The sequence below is a fragment of the Cervus elaphus genome, chromosome 30, assembly GCF_910594005.1.
Source record: "Cervus elaphus chromosome 30, mCerEla1.1, whole genome shotgun sequence".
NCBI classification, from domain to species: Eukaryota; Metazoa; Chordata; class Mammalia; order Artiodactyla; family Cervidae; genus Cervus; species Cervus elaphus.
Genome location: NC_057844.1, coordinates 14,162,940 through 14,185,386, shown reverse-complemented (window position 1 = coordinate 14,185,386; position 22,447 = coordinate 14,162,940). Strand labels below are relative to the sequence as shown.

The following is a 22,447-nucleotide window of genomic DNA, read 5'->3' as shown; positions in this document are numbered from 1 at the left end:
CAAACCCAGGTCTCCTGCATTGCAGGAGGATTTTTTACCAGCTGAGCTACCAGGGAAGCCTGTATTTAGGCGCCAAAGACCATCCTAAATGTTTTTCTTGCATTATCTCACTTAGTCCTTATACAATCTGTGAAAAGTGAAAGTGTTAGTTGCTCAGCCGTGTCTGACTCTGCAACCCTATGGACCATAGCTGGCCAGGCTCCTCGGTCCATGGCATCTTCCAGGCAAGAATACAGGAGTGGATTGCCATTGCCTCCTCCAGGGGATCTTCCCTACCCAGGGATTGCACCTGGGTCTCCCGCACTGCAGGCAGATTCTTTACCATCTGAGCCACCAGGGTGGATAGTGGATAGTGAAAGTCGCTCATATCGTGTCCACCTCTTTGAGACCCCCATGGCCTATACAGTCCATGGAATTCTCCAGGCCAGAATACTGGAATGGGTAGCCTTTCCCTTCTCCAGGGGATCTTCCCAACCCAGGGATGGAACCCAGGTCTCCCGCATTGCAGGTGGATTCTTTACCAGCTGAGCCACAAGGGAAGCCCCTACTATATCCATGAGTAGGTACTAGTACTGCCTTTTCCCAGAAGGAATCACCTCTATCTGAACATATGTACCCTATTTTGCATAATTCCAGTTATAATGAGCTTATATACTTTAGTCCCATCTTTTTCCACACCTGCACCATCATATGATCATCATCAGTGTCTCCTTCACCCCTTGGGTGAAAGATATCTGGCATGAAAATAATCTGACTGTCCTACATCAGGTCCCCTGGAGTTTGCATTAGATCCATGTCAACCTAGTGAATTTTGCTGGGTGATTCCAGTATGCCGCGCACCATGCTAGGTCCTGGGTGAGCACATCGCCCCTGCCACTAACACAAGCCCTGCATCCCTTAGGCAGACTCTGTACTGGCCTGGGCTGCAGAGCATGGTCCAGGTCCCAGAAAGATGAGGATGATGGCGAGGACTAGACACAAGGTGAGGACTAGATGCAAACACTAGACACAAAAGCCTTTACTTTTGTTTCCCCTGAGTCAACCTAAAAAAGCACTATGAATGAATGAAGTTGCTCAGTCGTGTCCAACTCTTTACAACCCCATGGACAGTAGCCTACCAGACTTCTTCATCCATGGGATTTTCCAGGCAAGAGTACTGGAGTGGGCTGCCATTTCCTTCTCCAGGGGATCTTCCCAACCCAGGGATCGAACCCGGGTCTCCTGCATTGCGGGCAGACGCTTTACCGTCTGAGCCACCAGGGAAGCCTACAAAAAAAAAGCAGGATACAGGGACACAGAATGAAGACCAGGAGAGTAAAGGGGGCTCCCCGTGTGGCTGAGGTTTCTCACAGGGCATGCCCAGGGCTTCCTGGTCCTGCCAGCTGCTGTGGATTTGAGGTCCATCAGGATGGAGAAGCGTATGACTGCTGCTCCACGGCCTTCATACTCTGACCATCAGCCACCAGAAAGGACAGGTGTGACCAAAGAAGGCAGTAGTTCTGCCACTCAGCCTGGAATTTCAAGGTTCTCAGCCAGTGTGGCTCAATGGAACTTTCTCTAATGATGAAAATGTTCTATGTGTTTGCTGTACGAAATGGTAGCCACGAGGTGAATGTGGCTATTGAACATTTGACCTGTGGGTAGTGCACCTGTGTGGGTCACAGTAAACTGTGGAAAGCTCTGAAAGAGATGGGAATACCAGATCACCTTACCTGTCTTCTGAGAAACCTGTATGTGAAGCAACAGTTGGAACCGGACATGGAACAACAGACTGGTTCACAATTGGGAAAGGAGTACGTCAGGGCTGTATATTGTGACCCTGCTTATTTAACTTATATGCAGAGTACATCATTAAAAATGCCGGGATGGGTGAAGCACAAGATGGAATCAAGATTGCTGGGAGAAATATCAACAACCTCAGATATGCAGATAACACAACTCTAATGGCAGAAAGTGAAGAGCAATTAAAGAGTCTCTTGATGAGTGTGAAAGAGGAGAGTGAAAAAGCTAGCTTGAAATTTAACATTGAAAAATAAGACCATGGCATCTGGTCCCATCACTTCATGGCAAATAGATGAGGAAAAACTGGAAACAGTGACAGATTTTATTTTCCTGGGCTCCAAAATCACTGCAGATGGTGACTGCAGCCATGAAATTAAAAGATGCTTGCTCCTTGGGAAGAAATGCTATGAGAAACCTACACAGTGTATTAAAAAGCAAAGACACTGCTTTGCTGACAAAGGTCTGCATAGCCAAAGCTAGGGGGTTTTCCAGTAGTCATATATGATGTGAGAGTTGGACCATAAGGGAAGCTGAGCACCAAAGAATTGATGACTTTGACTCGTGGTGCTGGAGAAGACTCTTGAGAGTCCCTTGGACTGCAAGGAGATCTAACCAGTCCATCCTAAAGGAGATCAGCCCTGAATATTCACTGGAAGCACTGTTGCTGAAGCTGAAGCTGTAATACCTTGGCCATCTGATGCAAAGAGCTGACTCATTAGAAAAGATGCTGATGCTGGGAAAGATTGAGGGCAGGAGGAGAAGGGGACAACAGAGGATGAGATGGTTAGAGAGCATCACTGACTCAGTGGACATGAGTTTCAACAAACTCTGGGAGATACTGGAGGACAGGGAAGCCTGGTGTGCTGCAGTCCAGGGAGGCCTCAAAGAGTCAGAGACTACTTAGCGACTGAACAACAATAACAAATTTTAATTTAATTGCATATAACTTAAGTTTCTATTAAAACGGCCACATGTAGCTGCTGCCTGCCGTATTGGACAGCATATTTCCAGGCTTTGAGACTCCTGGAGGCCGGCACTAGAATGGTCTCCCTTTGCCCCATTTTCCTAGCTGTGCCTCTCCGTCACTCTCCGTGGACAGACCTGGACTGTGTCCTTATGCACTTATGCAGCCCTGGTTTTCACGGCAGTTTGACTTCCCTTCCCTCTGTGTGTAGGTGGTGGGAGGCAGAGCAGAAGAGCTTTGTATGTCAGGCAGGTTCTTTCTTTAACAACTGGAACCAACGCAGGCTGATCTAAGCAGAAAGGGAACTCATTACAGGGATACTGACGGGCGCACAGAATCATGGAGAAGGCAGAAGAGCCAGGTTCAGCACCCTGCAGCAAGCACCGTGGCTTGGGTGGGCTTGGAGGGGTGGGGGGTAGGGAGTGGGGTTGGGGGGTGGTCAGAGCCTCTGGTACTGATACTTCTGACATTAACGACGAGATAGCACAGACCAGGGTGCCAGTGCTGCGCTCAGAAATTTCACTGCTGCCAGCGCCCTCACTTGCGGCAGGCCGATGGAGGCCGGGTCATTTGCTCATCTGCTGGCTACAAAGGGGTCTGGCAAAGCAAGTGGTTGCCACTTTCAGTTTCCACAATGGGAGGCAGGATCCACCTTAGGTCAGGGAAGTCCACCAAGTTAAGAAGAGGCCCAGATGCTCGGTGATGAAAATAAATGAATATTCCTTCACAAACACCATGCGCCACTACAACACGTATCCAGATCTCCACTGAAGTCAGCAAGATCTGCAATTACCCTGATTCAATGAAGCCCATCTGTGAATCCAACCAAGCCAACACTGTACTGGCTGCCCTGCAGAAGTACTTTCTCCAAAGGGCACTCAAGTGTGATGCCATGACTGAACAGGAAAGGATGCTATATGACACAGCCCCGTGCAGTGTATGTTGTCTCTTCTAAAGATACTGTTGAGGACATTGTTCGCAACCCCTCAACAGAGCTGAGCTGGCTGCCAGAAAGCTTAGGGTAGATGCAATAGCCCACCTGAACCCTGAGTAGAAGAACGCACAGCATGGAATTTATGCACAAACTTCATTCTTTGTTTTTTCTTACCTGTCTAATTGTATTTTCCTTTGATTTTGTCATCTAAAGTAAATGGTTTATTTTACATTTTAATTATACATTTGTAATCTACAGTATCTCCTTTTTGGAATATGTCAAAATACAAATACATATAATAACATGCACCCACACAGTTGCGCCAAGAGGTCATCTCACTGTGCTAAGGATGAATGAAGAAGGGTCAGCAGGCTCTGCCTGCAAAGTCAGCGGGGAGGCAGTGCTGGGAAAGCCCCCAAAAGGGGGTGCCCTTAGAAAGATGGAGAGGTACATTTACCGTTGTTCAGCCGCTCAGCTCTTCTTTGACCCCACGAACTGTAGCCTTTCAGGCTCCTCTGTCCATGGGATTTCTCAGGCAAGAATACTGGAGTGGATTGCCATTTCCTTCTCCAGGGGATCTTCCTGACCCAGGGATGGAACCCATGTCCCTTCCGTCTCCTGCATCGCCTGGTGGATTCTTTACTGCTGAGCCACCGGGAAAGCCCTGGAGAGGTAGACATTTACTCGCAAAAAGGACAAAGCAAGGGAGAGCCTCTCAGGCCGCATGAGAAAAACCAGTGTTGAATTCTGGTTTTCAGCTCTTCTCAACAATCGCTGGTGCAATCTGGAGGTGAGCTTTTCACACACAGGCTCCTGGATGGTTTCTCTGACTCATGTTCTTGTCTTCCACAGCTTTCCTATTTCCCAGAGCGGAGTGGGACACAACTCCAAGGCTAAACGAAGAGGCTCTCCGCTGGCCCTGCGTGGTTCCCATCTGCCCATTTGGCTGCCATCCTCTTGACAGAGGTCTGGCATAGCAGCTCATGCCTTCCACCACCTGCGGGTGGCTTTTTTTCTTTTTTTCCCACTAACTCCCAAAGGAAACACCCAAATAAATCCGCCCTCTTTGGTAGATTGAGCAGCCAAAGGAGCTTTCTGGAGAGCCAGTGGTGCCAGAAGCCAATTTAATATCCTTGTTTGATAGGATGAAAGGGCACACAGATAAGGAAACGACAATAGATGCGGCCTTCGAGAGGCTTTGGGAGAGCTCTTGACTCTGCCCACGTGATGTTCCCGTCAGCAGAGCAAAGTGGCAGGGTCGGGATGGAGTGAAATACGGAGGGAAGTCCGACTTCTTAGAATCTTGCTGTTTCCCACTGAGGGGCCATCAAACAGTAACATTCTCTCTTGCCCCCAGACCTGATGCTGTCTTCTTTTAATACACAGTGTTTATCCTCTTTGCTGTGATACGCGCTTAAAAAATACTGTGGATCTGGAAATCCATCAAACATGCCTAAAGAACGCCTGAAGATCTATAAGGTCTTTTCTGGTCCCAGCGCCAGCTCTTGAAGTCAATTTGTCACCATGCCTCCTGTTCATTTCATTGGATGCGTCCTCTGGTGTCCTAAATGCAACATGACAAGTGACTAATGTCCTGAGAGGTGAGGCAGGTCCTTGGACTGTGATCAGGTTGGAATGAATGACCACCCTGTGGAGACTTAATAAAATTTCCAGCATCCAAGTTCTGGCCAGGACGGAAGGTTTTGGGAACTCAGGCTAAGAATTTTAAGGGCAAGTTTGGGGCTCAGCTGGGCATGTGCCCTGGGAGGCAGCAGAGTAAGGGGAAAGAGATCCAATTTCAAGGTTAAAACGCTGAGAAAGGTGCTTAAACTCTTGAGTGCCCTCTTCCTGGATGAAATGGGGATAAAAATACCTAGCTCCGGGTTGCTCTAAGGACTGAAGAGATACTGAATATAGAAAATGTTTGGAACAACTATCAGGCCAGTAACTGACAGCTATTAGTATTGTTGCCAAAATCTTGGCTCCCTGTCCACAAGTGCCAAACAGAAATACGGAGACAGAGTTTGAAGGAAAGAGAGAGAGTGGCTTTATTATTTTTGCCAGGCAAAGGCAAACACAGTGGGCCAGTGCCTCAAGAACTGTGCCCCCTCTTTCTTGGGAACAGGGAGAGGTTTTATGTCCTATTGAAGGTCTAGCACTTTTCTCCTGCAAAGCTTCAAAACGGCCACAGCTGGCATCAGATGAATCAGCAACTGGATCTTGTGTCCCTGAAGTTAGGAGACCATGACCTTCTTTTGGAAATGCAGAATGCCACAAGACAGTGTGGGGAAAAGAATGCCTGGTGCAGAGTGTCAGCTATATGGGTCAGAGAGTAATTAGCTTTGTGAAGGACAAGTCCAGCTACAAGTGTTTGTTAGTAACAGCTAAAGAACAACCAAGATTGCATAACTCTTGTAGGCCTTTTTGGCTGTTATGTGCCAAAGGCTGTTCACTCATTTCTGTTTTTGCTGCAACAAATTCCCCCATGTTAGTTACTCCCTCCATACCAATGGAGGAAAGGAAATAGGCATTGTTCTTGTCTGGCTGTAAGCCAGATCTTCAGCTTTGCTCCTCTTGACAAACAGCAGCTGCACAGTCCAGGTGCCCATCTATCTCCCACATCAGCATTGTGCTTTGCTTTGCCATAAACGTGGTCAAAGGACTGTTTCTTTTCTTCTCTGAATTATCTTGGGATTGATTTTTCAGCTATTTCTCAGTACTGATAATCATTTATTTTAGTAAAGCAATTTTCATTATAATCTCATTATAAAATAGTGTAATTTTTCTGATTTCCAATTGAGAGACCTATATACTTCTCCATAGGCATCTCCTGTACTATTTCTGCATATTTCTCCTTAGGCAAATTCCTAAGGCTCTATATTAAGATGTACTGGAAGGAGCCTCAGGAAAAAGGGAAAACAGTTGATATTAGGATGTTGGAATTACAGCTGACCTTTGAACAACATGGGTTTGAACTGCATGGATCGACTGTACGTGGAGTTTTTTCAATAGTAAGTACAGTGCTATGTGATCTGCAGTTGACTGAATTCAGAAATGCAGAACTGTTGACAGAGTGCTGACTATAAAGTTGTACAAGGATTTTCCACTAGGGGTGGGGTGCTGGATGGGAATTGGTGCCCAAGACCCTCATTTTTTCAGTGGCCAACTGCATTGGTAATTTGTAAATCATTCTTTAAAAAAAAAAAAATTCCATTTAGGGACTTCCTTGGTGGTCCAGTGGTTATGAATCGGTCTTGCAATGCAGGGGACGCAGGTTGGACCCCTAGTCTGGGAACTAAGATCCTGCACGTAGCAGAGGAATAGCCCACACAACTGCCGCACTATTGAGCCCCGCTCTGGAGCCTCAACTTGAGAGCTCACCTGCTGAAACTACTGCAGCCCATGTAACACCAGCTATAGAGTCTCTGTGCCGCAACAAAAGATCTCACATATGCAACAAAGATCCTGAGTGCCATAACTAAGATCCGACACAGCCGAATTAAAAAAGAAATCCATTTATTGTTGTTGTAACATCTTGAAATAAAAAAACAGCAAAGCCAAAGAGAAAGGACAAAGAAAAATGGACATTTTGGGAAAAGCTACTGTGTAGACACTAGGCTGGTGTATCACTATCTATGAAATCGTTAAACTCCCCAAATAACTCTTAGAAGTACATATTATACCCATTTTATGGGTCAGAAAACCAAAAGAGAGGCTACAAAACTTCCACCAGGTCACTCTGCTAACAAAATGTGGATCAGGGATTTACACGTAGGTCTCTGTGCTGCTTCTACATATTCCGTGCTCCTTAGACAACAGCGAATTCAAAGGGCTTCAGAAAAGGCTGTGTCTTGCCCAGGCACACAGCTCATTAGCTGCAGAGCTATAGGACCAGAACCCATGTCTCCAGCCCCCAGATAACAGGAATTCAGGTGTTCTTTGAGAAAAAATTGCCACCTTTAAATATATTTTTAAAGAAGAGAGCACAAAATTCTCAAATAAATCTTGATGGGATAATTTAGGTTAGGCATGCAGTATTATCAGAAAATGCCCTGATAATAACAAAGATTTGTTGCCCTTGCCCCTCTGAAAGCACTCTGGATGGGTGAATGCGATTTCCCAGGAGGCAGCACCATAAATATTAGCAGCAGGAAGAGCAACACCAGGTACGTCCTCTGAACTTGGATCAAATTGGTAACACGCGTGGGTGTGTCTGCCTAACAGAGTGGGTGGAGAACCAGACCACCGATGACTCCCAGTCAAGTGAGAACAAGACATCTTTGCACAGAGCCCAACGTGTTGCAGATCCCATTAGAGTAGTGCAACTGGCTTGCAGCTGTTACCTGGCAGCTCCACAGCTGGCTCTGCGACACACACTAATTGGCATCAGGGTTTGGCTGGACACCTGATTGGCTGGGCTGCAAAGGGAAATTTTAAACTCATCAGCGTGGTCGCTCTGCAGCCTGGAACGCATGCAGAGCATTCTGTGCACAGCAGAGCCTGAGCTTAACATCAGCGAACTCATACACCGAGCTCCAGAGAGAAAGCTTAGAATAATGCGGTATTACCCAAGACAGATTTTGGTGAATAGAAGAGCTCCCAGCCACCTGCAAAATGGAGCAAAGATTCATGCCTGGAGATGGAAATAAAAAAATACCAGGCTCAAAGTCCATGCTATTAGGCCATGGGTGAGGCACCTTGCCCATTTACAAAAGAGAAAGGTTCAACGCTCTGGTGACTCTGTGCAAAGGCAGAATGGTTTGTGGGTAAAAAATCAATGTTGCTATTCCCTGCAAAAATACTACTAATGCCTTGAACAAACACGTCTCTCCAAGGAGTCCTGAAGAGTCAGTGCATTTCTCCTCCTCGGTTCTCATCCCTTTCTCATTAATCTCACCACCTCCCTCCATGGGCAGGCGGGCAGGAGGTCTTCCAGGAGAAAGCAGGCGAGGCAGGCTGGGCTCATGGACGGACCAGGAGGAATGTCACCCGGGCACCCTGAGGCGACGAGGGTCCTGAGGCGTAACTGGTGCAAGAGTGAAAAAGAAAAAAGGCCAAGAGTAGGAGAGGACAAAGCCGATGGGCTCATTAGGGGAGGGAGGGATGCTCGCTGCCATTGTGGATGTGGAACTCCCAGAAGGCAAAGACCAAGAGCTGTCTTAGGCTGAGGCAGCCTTGGGAACGAGAAATGGTGCTGCTGGGGGTCAGATGGGGGACACACAGCCTAAAATTAAGCAGAGTCAACTGCCACACATCCCTTCACTGAATCCAGAAAGTCGAACCCTTATTGTAACTGAACACTAAAAATCATTAAACCTCTTTCGGTTGATCGATTTGTCCCCTGAAGCCAATTTATACTATGGTAATTCCATCGCTGGCCCTGAATGGGGCTCTGAGCAATTACCACCTGACCTGCTGACCTCCGCTAACGAGGTATTCACGGCTCCAGATATTTCCAGCCAGTTTAGCTCAACCGTTCTTCTTTCCCCAGGAAAGAAGCCTGTCAGCCAGGCTATGGGAGCAAAACACCCTACTCCCTTGATGTTAAGAAATACAAAAGGGAGGACTTCCCTGGTGGTCCAGTGGTTAAGACTTTGCCTTCCAATGCACTGGGTGCAGGTTTGATCCCTGCTTGGGAAGCTAAGATCCCACATGCCTCACGGCCAAAAAAAGCAAAAACATAAGCAATATTGTAACAAACTTAATCAAGACTTTAAATTAAAAAAAAAAAAAGAAATACAAGAGGCCATCAGACCTACTGACACTGTACACCACTGGGAGCCCTAAGAGGAGAAGCTGTAACCAACAGCACGTTCTCCAACCACATGCCAGACCCTGGGAACCATCCTTGAGGCATTATCGCTCTGTTTAAAAAAATCAATCCAAAAGGAAGATGGTGACACATTAAGATCTAATTTGTTTCGTATTTCCACAGAGAATATGGAGGACGTGGCTGCTTCACATATATCTTGAGCAAAAATTCAAATGAATAATTTCATTATTTGCATATGTTCAGGTTTTCTCTGATTTTCCTCATTGTTAACATTTCTTAACGTCAAATATCCCACACACCCTCAGTATGCTTACAGTTCTCATATCATGGTACTATGTACTCAATTATGTCTATACAGGAAACTGATGTTCCATAAATAAATCCCATCAGCACAGTCAAATATAGCATGCTCACCGATTCTGCATATTGTGCTTAAACCACAGACTGCTATGAAAACATATTCCTCCCCTGATAAGACAGGATCCGAGGTTGCATTTGACGGCAGGCACTCTCTTCGCATTATGTTGGCCCAGCGCGGTCCATCCTCTTTCCTCCACTGGTTTGAAAACACGTCTCAGGACCGTGTCTCACGACAATGTAAGACTCTCCCAGGGGTGTGTGTTAAGTGATGGCACCACGCTCCAAAGGTCTAGCTGGCCTTGGAAGAGAAGAAAATTAAGCTGTGGCCATTCCCTGGGGCGCGGGGGGGGGGGGGGGGGGGTGGTGGTGGTGTGTGTGTGTGTGTGTGTGTGTGGTGGGTGTGTGTGTGTGTGTGTGTGTGTGTGTGTTGGGGCGGGGAGGCAGATGATGAAAGGGAGGGAGAGGAGAAATAGAGGGCACATCCGTCTGGACTCTCCCCGTTAGACGTTGGAAACGACCTCATCCTCCACTTACATCAAGTACGGGATCCTTAGACGTTGGAAACGACTTCATCCTCCACTTACATCAAGTACGGGATCCCAGCATGTGTGCAGACATATTCAGTAACATATTCCAGGGGTGACAGTTGGGTCGTGTCAGCATTTCTATTACCAATGCCTATGTTTACAGTTCTTTATGCAGTCCAAAGTGCTGCAGGCCAAAGACTGACATGAGGATGTGCTGTGTCTGCCGTGTGCTCAGTTGCGTCCGACTGTGGCCCCACGGACTGTAGCCCACCAGGCTCCTCCATCCATGGGGATTCTCCAGGCAAGAGTACTGGAGTGGGCTGCCACGCCCATCTCCAGGGGATCTTCCTGACTCAGGGATGGAACCCACGTCTCTTGTGTCTCCTGCCTTGGCAGGTGGATTCTTTACCACTGCACCACCTGGGAAGTGCCCAACATGAGGATACCTCAGACAAAAAAACAACAAGCAAGCAGAAACCATGAGGGAAGCCCATTTGCCTTATGAGATAAATACTAAAATTAGTTTTAAAGTACCGTTGGGCTGATTTCTGGGTTTTCCCTTGCCTGTTTTGGTATGAGAGGTGAAAACCCAAGTTTCATTCATGGCTTCTGAGAGAATCCACACATCTATGACTTTGGTTTCCGACAGCTGCCTTTAGAAGTGAACCCATCAATACTGTGTCCTGAGAGTTGATGGGGCCCGGCATCTCCTGCAGCAGGGAGGGCTGAAAAACAAACTAGAGCAGGGTCTGTATGAGGGCTCATGGGGCAGATGAAGTTACATAACACATAGGTCAGTGTCTTTTCTTCAAGAGTTGTATAACAGAAAAATTGAGTATAAATTCAATTTTAGCAAGTCATATTTAATTGATTGTGTTCAGAAAACAAAATAGTTGAAAGTATCTTACGGTTTATTCTTTACAATTTTAAAGCAAAGCAAACATGGGAGTATTTATTATCAATTTACTTTCATATATCGGATTAAAAAAATCTGCTTACAAAGAGGAAAAAAAGCCAACAAAAATGCAGTATATGAGTGCAAAATGCAGTGAAATGGAATGCAAACTGAATAGCTAAGTACCAAGAAGCTAAGGACAAAGCATAAATCAGCTCCGAGGGGGTCAACGAGAGAAGGTTGCATTTCTGTATGTACACACTGCTCTTTCTGAACACTGCCATCCAACATTCCAGGCCAGATGGGAGATGCAGACTGTGCAAATAGAGTCTGACAGCTCACCACAGGAAAAAAAATATTAGATATTTTCGTCCTACTCCAGAGGCATGGAAGCCAAAATGTAAACAGTTTTAAAGTCAACTGTTGGTAATCCACATTCATAGAAAGAAAGAACAAAGGCACTGATAATCCAAGAGTAGATAAATAGAAAGGATGAGGAGTTGGCTTTGGAATGCTCTTATTTTTTTAATGTAGGAATACCTATGTTCATGGAACTCACAAATCTGCCGTGAGTATTATAGTCGTGAGGTGATAGAAATCTCTAGAAATTAAACTTTTTCACCATTTGATTAGAGCAGGTGAAAGGATAGAAAGTTAAGTGACAACCTTAAAAACTCAGTCAGATTGATGACTCAAGTTCTATGGGTCAACTCAACTCTTTGTGCAAAGTGTAATTTTGGAATTTGGCATAAAAGCATGGCATGAACCAATAACCCAGTCCATACTTGGGAATACAGGAAAGTAATTTTGAAAAGTTCTACCGAGCACTCAAATTCCCTTTCAAGCTGTAAGTTATTTCTTTTTAGTTCACCTGCCTCTTTTTAACCTTTTTTCATTGCCTCGCTATGTCTTTCAATAAATGCAGGCTTCTTATTCTCACCTGTCCTATATTGAGCAATTTCTTCATTTCTCTTCTCTCCCCAAGGTCTGCTGTTTCACTTTCATAAGCTGTTTTCTGAACCTTGCTCTAGACATTCTCCTTGAAAGCTTTTGCCCGTGAATGTTTCAAATAAAATCTCAACAAAGTTCCCTCCAGCCCCACTTTAAGTTAGAGAAGCATACACTGCTAAACTCTACAACTGAACTTTTGCTGTGAGCAGCTGGATGGACACCACAAGCATCCCAGCCAGAATGAAGGCCATTAACTACTCCCTGCTCATGCCAAGTGATGCTGGATCCATCCATAAACCTATTTCCCAAACTTGGCTCATCAAAAATCGAGCCAAGAGCTTCTTAAGGCCCTTCCTTCTACCATGATTCCCACATACCTACAATTAGTGCAATGAACCCTTGGACAGCAAGGTCAAACCAGTCCACCCTAAAGGAAATCAACTCTGAATATTCACTGGAAGGACTGATGCTGAAGCTGAAGCTCCAATACTTTGGCCCCCTGATGCAAAGAAAAAAGAAGAGACCCTGATGTTGGGAAAGACTGAGGGCAGGAGAAGGGGGCGACAGAGGATGAGATGGTTGGAGGGCATCACTGCTCAATACATATGAGTTTGAAGAAACTCAGGGCGATAGTAAAGGACAGGGAAGCCTGGTGAGCTGCAGTTCATGAGGCTGCAGAGTAGGACACGACTGAGCAGCTAAACAACACATGTGCTTCAGAGTCAAGCCAAACGGGATTTGGATCCCAGTCTTACCACTTACCAGCTGTGGATTCTTGGCAAAGCTCTTAAACGCCTCTGAGCCTTTGTTTCTTCATCTCTAAAATGGGGACAATAAAAAGTACCTATCTCTTGAAAGGTGCTGTGAAAACTGAGAGAGACAATGTAGGCAGGCTGCTTGGCCTAACAGTTTCTGACTGTTGATTTAATTTTCCACGGGCATCCCCCATCCTCTAAATTGAGGTGAAGCTTTGAAATTTATGGTCAACATTTAGCCTGAGTGATCCTATTCTGCCCACGTGAAATTAAACTTCCTCTTGATGTTGGATATTGCATATCTATATCTATATAATAGTCTGTTCAGACTTAAAATGTTGACCAGTGCTGCCAGGCACTGCTGAATACAGCAGAGGGGGGTAGGGCTATTATGACAGGAAGAGAAATGAACAGTACTTAATGAACTTCCATTTCAATTGAGCAGGGTTTTTAATAAAAAAAAAAAAAAAAAAGGGAAAGCTTTTTATAAATTCTTTGCTCAGCAACAATAAAAAAAGGAAAAGAGCACTCAGCTGGGAACAATAGCTACTCAGCTCATAAAAATCATTAGAAGGAACATTTTCTTTGTCTACCAAGTCCAGCAATTTCACTGGTGGGCAGTGATCCAGATCACTAAGATTCCACCTAAAAAATGAGCCCAGAGAATCAAGTTTTCCAGCTAGTATATTAACTAATCTCCTAATGTGTCTAACTCCACTGTAAGTACGATTCTGTCTCATACTTCACGGCCTGTTTTTGACAAGCGGATGATACTGACCTGGTGCTAACAGGACATGCCCTTTGGGCTGCCTTTCCATCACGAGGGAGGCTTGGTGCTGACGCGTCTCGTCTACTCCGCTGCTAGCAAACCCTCCCGGCTGCCAGAGGCCTTTGTTCAGGGGGTGCTGGGCGAGGTGCAGAGCGTTTGTGGATGGCACAGTTCCCCCTGTGAGAAATGAGCTGGCCTCCTTGGGTACTTCACTTCTCACTGCAGCCTCTGGAGTTCATCCTAAGTGGGTGGAGTCATAGAAACTGTATTTTTGACATTAACAGCCTGGCTGATTCATCTTCCCCCACAATGTCATGAAGCTACCTTAAGCTAATCACCAAATGTGTTGCAGATTCATCATTGCAAGCTCTTTCAAGGTCCCCCATGACAACCAGAGGATTTCTATACTTGGGATAAAGTATGTTATTTCTTATGACCCTGCTGGGTAATCACAAACATACCCAATCATACAAGTCTTAGTATTTCTTAATTCAAAAGCATCGGGGGAGGGTGAAAACTTCTCTAAGAATCTGTTCTTCCTTCTGTTTGAGAATCCAACGCATTTTAAAAATGAGCCAATTTTGTATTTTCATTGCCTGATATAGTAAATATTCTATTTTCTGAATAACCAAAATGCACTTCAAACCAAAAGAAGGAAATGATTGGAAAATGAAATAAAACAATGTCTCCCACAATGAACACACTTTTGTCCTTATTAAACTTCTACTTTTGACTTCAAGCTGGAGACTGGCACCATCAACCATACCATAAATGGCATTCTGTGCCCCCTTTAGTTAACTGTCAGCCTGACTTACACTTTCTCTGGAATCTGGGAAGTAACTGCCTTGTTTTCAAAAGGTCTTTCCTGCTCCCTCAGACTGCATCTAAGATGTAAGAATAAACTAAAACTGCAACATCAACAAAGAACTTAACTAAGAAGAATCTGCAATAACAGCAAATATATAAAGGCAATACTTACCGAACATAGGCAACCATTCAAATAAGCTTTCTACAGATAATAAGGAGTTGAGGATGGGTAGCTGCTTAGCCAATTTCATAAGTATTCTGGCATTTATAAGTATTCTGAGACTTACTACTGAATTAATATCTACCTAAAATAAGAGTTGTATCACCTGAAACTACACCAATTGGTTGAACTTAAATTCTATATTCCTGGAGAATTTTTTAAAGGCAATAAAGGCAAAGCCGTAGCTGATTTGATTAAGGGGTGGGGGGTGGAAATCCCGACCTGCTACATATTAAAGTGATAATCACTCAATGGTCACTAATTCTTTCACAATTGTCTATATGTCTTCTCCTTTTGAATCTTGGGGGGCTCCATGAGTTTTCCATCAAAACTGCTAGTTTTCAGACTCAGGCTGAGTTTGAAGCTTCCACTTCCTGTCTCTTTGACCCCAGCTGCTGTGATGTGATGACACCTCTGTACAGGGGTGCAGAGGCTCCAGGCAGACACCCCCAGTTAACCTCCAAGCCAACAGTTCCAGTTGATGCTTCATGAATGGAGATGAACTGTCTCTACCATGCATTACTTAAACGGCAAATTCAAGAGTAAAATCAGTGATTACTGGAACACACCAAATCTTAGTTCAAGGTATTCTCACAGAGGGGATAAAAGAAGCAATAATTGCATTTCTTGAGCATTTGCTATACGACTAAATGCTTTATACAAACTTATTCCATATAACAACCTTTTTAGATAGGGTTATTATTTTCTCTATTTTACAGATGAGGCAATTAAAGCCTTGCAGATTAACTGCCCCAGATCATGCGAGAGGAAGATAGTACTTAAAACCAGATCTGTCTGATTTGGGGGCACACACTCAGCAGATAAATGAGAACAGAATGAAGGAAATTTCAAGCTAATGCTGGGGACTTAAATTTTCATGAACACAGTGTGGACTAGAAAATGATATGAATTAACAGGTATGTTCTTAACAGGTACCCCAATATTGCATATTTCAAACGTAGTGGTAACATTTTTTGAAGCACAGTATTCAAAAAACATTTTTAGTACTTACAACTTTATGATGTCTACAAAGTCCCAAGTGCTCCACACTTGGGTTACAAAGAAGGTTACAAAGACAAATGATAAGATTCTTGCTCTAAAGGTTCTTGTACTTTTGTAGAAGAAATAAGTCATGTTACACAAAGAGTTGTTTCACAAGGTCCAAACGTGAGGAATAAAGTGCTACGGGAATATATTCGTTCATCTAACAATTATTTATTGAGTGTCAATGTAGCAGTGACCAAGACAGATACGGTCCTTGTTTGCTGAGAGCTGACAATTCATGGGATTACTTTTGCTGGAAGCACCAGAAAAGGAGGGACAGACATTTCAGCTTGGCCTTGAACTATCCCCAGGCTTTGAACACGTGGAGATCTGGGTATCAGGAGGGCATTCAAGGGACAGGGCTAGCAGTGGACAGGAAAATATACTAAAGCACAAAAAAACTGTGACACACATGGGGATTTTAAAGCAAGAACCATATTTTAGTGACTCTGAGAATCAATTTTAAGTCAGGTCATCCATTATTTTATGTACCAAAGGAAAACACTGTTAACATTTAGAGCAGTGGCTCTCTACCTGGGGCAATTTTGCCCTCCAAGGAACATTTGGCAACATCTAGACACATTTTCGGTTGTCACAACGGAGGGGGCGCTCCTGGCCTTTCTTAGGTGCAGGCAAGGATGTTGCTAATCATCCTACCATACACAGGAGAGCACCCCACAGGAGGAATTAGCAGCTCAATGAGTCAATATCACCAGTGCTGAGAACTCCCTAACTACAGGATGTCATAAAATGAAAGGATGCATCTAGATTATTACAAAAGCATTTTAAGATAGATGAAATGCAGTAACCTGGGATGAACTCATTGTTGTAAAGGAGTACAAGAAAATAATGCTGGTATTCTGACTCTGTCTCTTTTCTCCCTTTTAGAATAGTAAAGTGATGATGACCAGGGGCTGTGTTGAGCAAAAAAAAAAAAAAGAAACTGAATGCACTGTACATTACAGGCCAGCCCTTCCAGACTGTGTGTTCATCCGTTGCTTTGGAGAAACCCTGCACTCCAATCGAACTAATATACCCTTTTTCTGCTAATTCTGACTCATCTCAGAAGAGCTGACTCACCCATCATATGGTATATCTCACTGTTTTTAAAGCCCAGCTCTACGCTACTGATTCTATGAAGCACCCCCTGATGCCCGGTGTAAAATATTCTTTTTTTTGAACTTCTTTGGCATATCATCTGTGACTCGCTAATAGTACTCCTGTGGTTTATCTTTCCTCTAAATGTAAGTTCCTTTGGGTCAGGATCCGTGCCTGGTTCACACCTGGAACTCTTGAGGACCCCTACAGTGCTTCACCGGCTACAGGTGGTAAATAAATATTTGTAGAATGAATAATTGAATAAATACACAGTACCAGAAGACTATATAATTAAGTACGAATCCCTCAGACTTCTCCCAGCAACTTCCAGGCTTTCCTCACAGGGCTCATTCTGTAAACCTTTAATCATTTTAGCAGCTCTCCAAGTTCTCATGCGTCAGCCGTGGGATCTCTGGGAGAGCAGTGTTCTTTCCTAACCACTGCTTTACAAAACACCCTTTTGTAAATTCCATCAAGCTTCAGATCACTTTCCTGGGGTGGCAGTCAGGGTTTCGTCTCAAAACATTTAAAGCACCTCACGTAGGCAGAGTGCTAAATTCCTTTGAAGAAACAAGGGACAATGCGAGCATAAATATAAGCAGCAAGAAATTCTGCACTCTTGCTCACAAATTCCAATCATATTACTGATAACTACACTGTTGCAGGTGCTGGGGAGGGGGGACTTCAAATGTATGACTATCAGAGGGAGGAAGAAAATAAGGGGGAAAGATCAGTGCTAGAATTTTCATGTGCTCCTTTGAAAGATAATACAAAGGCAGACTGCTCATCTTTTATTATTACATAGCTTGGTCACGGAAGAAACGACTGTGGTCAGCACACGTATGAACATCACGCAGGCCATGGTCTACATTAATCTGCAGGACTGTATTCATAAGGTCCCCCTTTTCTCCGTCAGAGCGGTCCCTGAGTATCCATCAGTGTTTGGTGGTTGCTTCTAGCAAGTCTTTTGCTTCATTAATTTTGATTGCTAAGTAAGGAGATCCACCTGAGAGGACAGAGAAGAAAATGGATTAAAAAGACACTTCACTATTGACATTTTTTAAAGTCTCAAATAAAGAAAAACACTCAATTAGACTTCTCTGATATTTCCCCACACATTCATGCCCTGACAAATTATTTTATAAGCTCTCTAGAAATCACAACAGGATAAATTAAACTCGTTCAATGAAGCACTACAGATACCTAACAATCATTAACGATAATCTCTGAGAAAAATAAAGAAACTTATGATCAGGAGTAATTTAAAATACACTCAAACACTTCACTGGTCAGACATTACCTTTCAAATGCCGAATATCTGACCAGAGAATTTTCTGAAGTGGATGGTTAGGTAAATAAAATAACGGTCCTTCTCCAAGACTGTATTTTTTTGTTTGTTTTTAAGGAAAGAATATTCTTCTATGAAGGAAGTTATCTTTCTGAAGGAGGTAAAGCAATCCAAGGGTGCCTTCAGAGTTTTATCAAACCTTACATTTTCACAAAAATACATTAAAAAGGCAACTATATACTGCCAAGCTCTAAAAGTATTTTACTAATATTGGTAAATATTAGTAAATACTATGATAAATAATAAATCAGTGATAATAAAAATAACGTTAAAGGGTATGCTCCCTGCTCTCTGACACAGTCCCATTAGAATACTTATGGAGCACAGACGGAGTCACTGCGCCTTAAATAAAACAAAGTCAGTTATCAGAGTTCTTCACAATGAATTATTTCTAATGTAAAGAGCAAGAGGAAAATTTAAGTGAATTTCAAATTCAGAATTGTTATAAATGACAAGCAGGAGCTCTCTTACATATAAAAATACTGGCCCCAAACTGTCACACTAAAAACATTTACGCATCATACGCCTTCTGACTTCTAGTCCTTCACACGTTCATGCTTGGTGCTCGACCTAACAGTCCAGCTCAGCGGTCTCTCTGTGCTTGTTTTTATTTTTTATTCTCCGCCTTGAGTACAAACGATCCACAGCTGTTGAAAACATCTTAAGACCTCAGTAGCTCACAACAAACCACACAAAAAACATCTAGACAGCACTGGTGTGTGTCTTGTCCTGACTTTATCCGAGCCTTTTACTGATATCACACCATCCATTTTAGAAGGAAAAAGGAAGCAGGAAACAAATCAGCAACGTAAGGGCAATGCTCAAGGAGCTATATTTAGCTTTCTACCCTTGAGGAGATCACTGACATTTTCATATCAAGATCTGAACTGCTATAAACACTTACGGAACGAATGTATCAGAGCGACCTTGAATACACAATAAGAATCAGAAATGAAATTGATGCGAGTTTCCATATGCGCTTGGTTATGACATAAATTGGTATCAGGATTATCTTTGAAAATGATCTCAGATAGCTGTTTCCATTTTTAGAGTTACCAAGGTAATGCCAGGCATCTTGTATATCCTCCACAAATATTAAAGTATCAATTGAACTCAAACATAACCTTTAATTGACTGAAATGCATTCTGGATATTTCAATCATTGGCCATAATATGCTCAGTTAACAGAAAGGGGAAAAAAAAGCACAGAAGATCGAAAGTCTCATTAAACATTATATTTATTGATGGGAATGCTAGAGGAAACAACTGACAGTTTATTTTGAATAACACTGAATTACCCTTCACCCTCGTTTAGTGAGAGGGACACTGGACTTTTTACTTATGTGCATGGCTGAAACTTTCGGTTCAGTTCTCATACTACCCTTATTCTATCTTCCTAAAACTTGGGAAAGTTCCTAAGCCAAACATTACAATTCCTATATTCCCTTTGGGGGCTTCCCTGGTGGCTCAGTGGTAGAGTCCGCCTGCAATGCAGGAGACCTGGGTTTGATCCCTGGGTCGGGAAGATCCCCTGGAAAGGGGAATGGCAACCCACTCCAGTGTTCTTGCCTGGAAAACTCCATGGACAGAGGAGCCTGGCAGGCCACAGTCCGTGGGGTCACAAAGAGTCAGACATGACTGAGCAACCACACACACATGCACGCACACACACACACACACACACACACACACATTGAACAGTGTTTGATTCAAATTAGGATCTATCTGTGGGAGGCACTCTTGTGAAATCTGGAAAGCAGAAAAGAGAAAGGCTTTCTTGCTGGGCCTCTTTTTACTGCTGCTAGCAAGTGAGACCGTGGTGTTGTGATGGCAGCAACTAAGCTTTTTGTACAGTTCTGGTGGGGGTCCCTGAGGCAGTCAATGAGTAGCTCCTCTGACAGAGCATCTCTGTAATTACCAGTGGAGCCATTCTTGCAAGCCAAGCCTAAAACTTACTCCTTTAGACCTCCCAACAATTTAGAACCATTCATTTCCTGCACTAAATGCTCTTCCGCTTAAAACACCTTGTTTCTGGCACTAAATCTTGACCGATATAAAATATATAGGATACATATCCTTTATTTAATGGAAAAAATACACTTTTGAATCTTTCAGTCCTGTTCAGATTTCTTGGGGGAATCATCTGGATTCCACTGAATTAGAATACTCACCCTCATACTTTATCTCTGAACCTTTGTACTTTCACTATATGGCTACTGGAGCTCTTCAGCTTTGGGCTCTCATGGAATATTAGGTTTTAGACCACCCCTCCCATTGATACCAATTAGAAGACTTCAATAAAATTCAAACACATCAGTATGAAGGCACTGGAGGTCTACCAAGTCAGCCAGGACCTGAGTGTCAAGACCCTGGAGATAAGGAAATGTGCTGTGATTAGTCCAACATTCTGCACTGCTTCCTGTCTTCAAAGCAATCAGACACAAAATAGTACATACTATACAATTCCACTTACATGAAACACATCTACATTGGAAGAAAGTAGAATAGTGATTGCTCAAGATGGAGCAGAGACTAGCAATGAGAAAGGACACCAAGGAACCTTTTGAGCTTTAAAATGTTCTATGTCTTCATTATGCTAGTGTTAGATGGGTGTATGCATTTGTCAAATCTCAGCAAACCGTGCATTTAAATACATATTTTATTGTATGCAAATTATATCTCAATATGGTTGATGAATAAATTAACCAGGAAACTATATGTTGGTTACAAGATACCATCTTTTTTTTTTTGAGACCATCTTTCTTAAACAATATAAAAAGGCACACACCAATGAAAGTAAAGTTGGCACTGGTATGCTAATTATCAGATGAAGTACACTTTAAGGCAAAATCCAACACTAGCAATAAAAGGGAGAAATTTCAAAGCGTTAAAAGGGCCAATCTTAAATTTGAATATATCTGATAACATATGATATGCAGATGACACCACCCTAATGGCAGAAAGTGAAGAACTAAAGAGCCTCTTGATAAAAGTGAAAGAGGAGAGGGGAAAAGTTGGCTTCAAGCTCAACATTCAGAAAACTAAGATCATGGCATCCAGTCCTATCACTTCATGGCAAATAGATGGGTAAACAGTGGAAACAGTGTCAGACTATTTTTTTGGGCTCCAAAATCACTGCAGATGGTGACTGCAGCCGTGAAATTAAAAGACGCTTACTCCTTGGAAGGAAAGTTATGATCAACCGAGATAGCATATGAAAAAGCAGAGACATTACTTTGCCCACAAAGGTCCGTCTGGTCAAGGCTGTGGTTTTTCCAGTGGTCATGTATGGATGTGAGAGTTGGACTGTGAAGAAAGGTGAGCACTGAAAAATTGATGCTTTTGAACTGTGGTTTTGGAGAAGACTCTTGAGAGTCCCTTGGACTGCAAAGAGATCCAACCAGTCCATCCTAAAGGAGATCAGTCCTGGGTGTTCATTGGAAGGACTGATGCTGAAGCTGAAACTCCAGTACTTTGGCCACCTCATGCAAAGAGTTGACTCATTGGAAAAGATCCTGATACTGGGAGGGATTGGGGGCAGGAGGAGAAGGGGCCGACAGAGGATGAGATGGCTGGATGGCATCACTGACTCGACGGACATGAGTTTGGGTAAATTCTGGGAGCTAGTGATGGACAGGGAGGCCTGGCATGCTGTAGTTCATGGGGTCACAAAGAGTCGGACACGACTGAGCAACTGAACTGAACTGATAACATAGGTTCAAGATATATTAAGAAAAACAAGGACAGAACTAAAGGGGGAACACATGAATCCATAATCAATGGAAGATTTAATACACCTCTCTCAGTAATCCATGGAAGAATTAGATAAAAAGAAATACTGAACACATTTGATCTAAATGACATACAAAAAACACTCCATCCTACAACTGCAGAGTGACCTCCTTTTAAACAGCACACAGAACATTTATTGAAGTCGCCCATGTGCGGAGATCTAACCCAAGTTTCAACAAACTTCAAAGACTCAAATCACAATAAGCAGTGCTACCTGAGTTGTGTTCCGCGGATCAGTGCTGGGGTGCGGGTGTTACCGAACCACAGTGAGAGTCACTGAGCTAAACTAGGTGTGGAAACTGAGAGCAAGCTCTCCGGAAATCCTACAGCCGAGCGTAACACCGGGTGTCTGCAGACTCAAAGAATGACGAAAAGTCAGGGCTTAGAGCTTACATATCGTGTTTCAATTTTTTAATTTTCTAATAAAA

The 22,447-nt window shown here is 43.6% G+C and overlaps 1 protein-coding gene across 1 annotated transcript in view; it reads right to left on the bottom strand.

Annotated features, from left to right (window-relative positions):
* Window positions 1-17,657: 17,657 nt before the first annotated feature.
* The window catches only part of DNAJC15 (DnaJ heat shock protein family (Hsp40) member C15), a 72,192-nt gene continuing 67,402 nt past the window's right edge, over window positions 17,658-22,447 (bottom strand). The window contains exon 6 of the mRNA XM_043891695.1: window positions 17,658-17,885. Within this exon, the coding sequence (XP_043747630.1) occupies window positions 17,815-17,885 (71 nt within the window). The 3' untranslated portion in view covers window positions 17,658-17,814. The remainder of the gene's footprint in view (window positions 17,886-22,447) is intronic.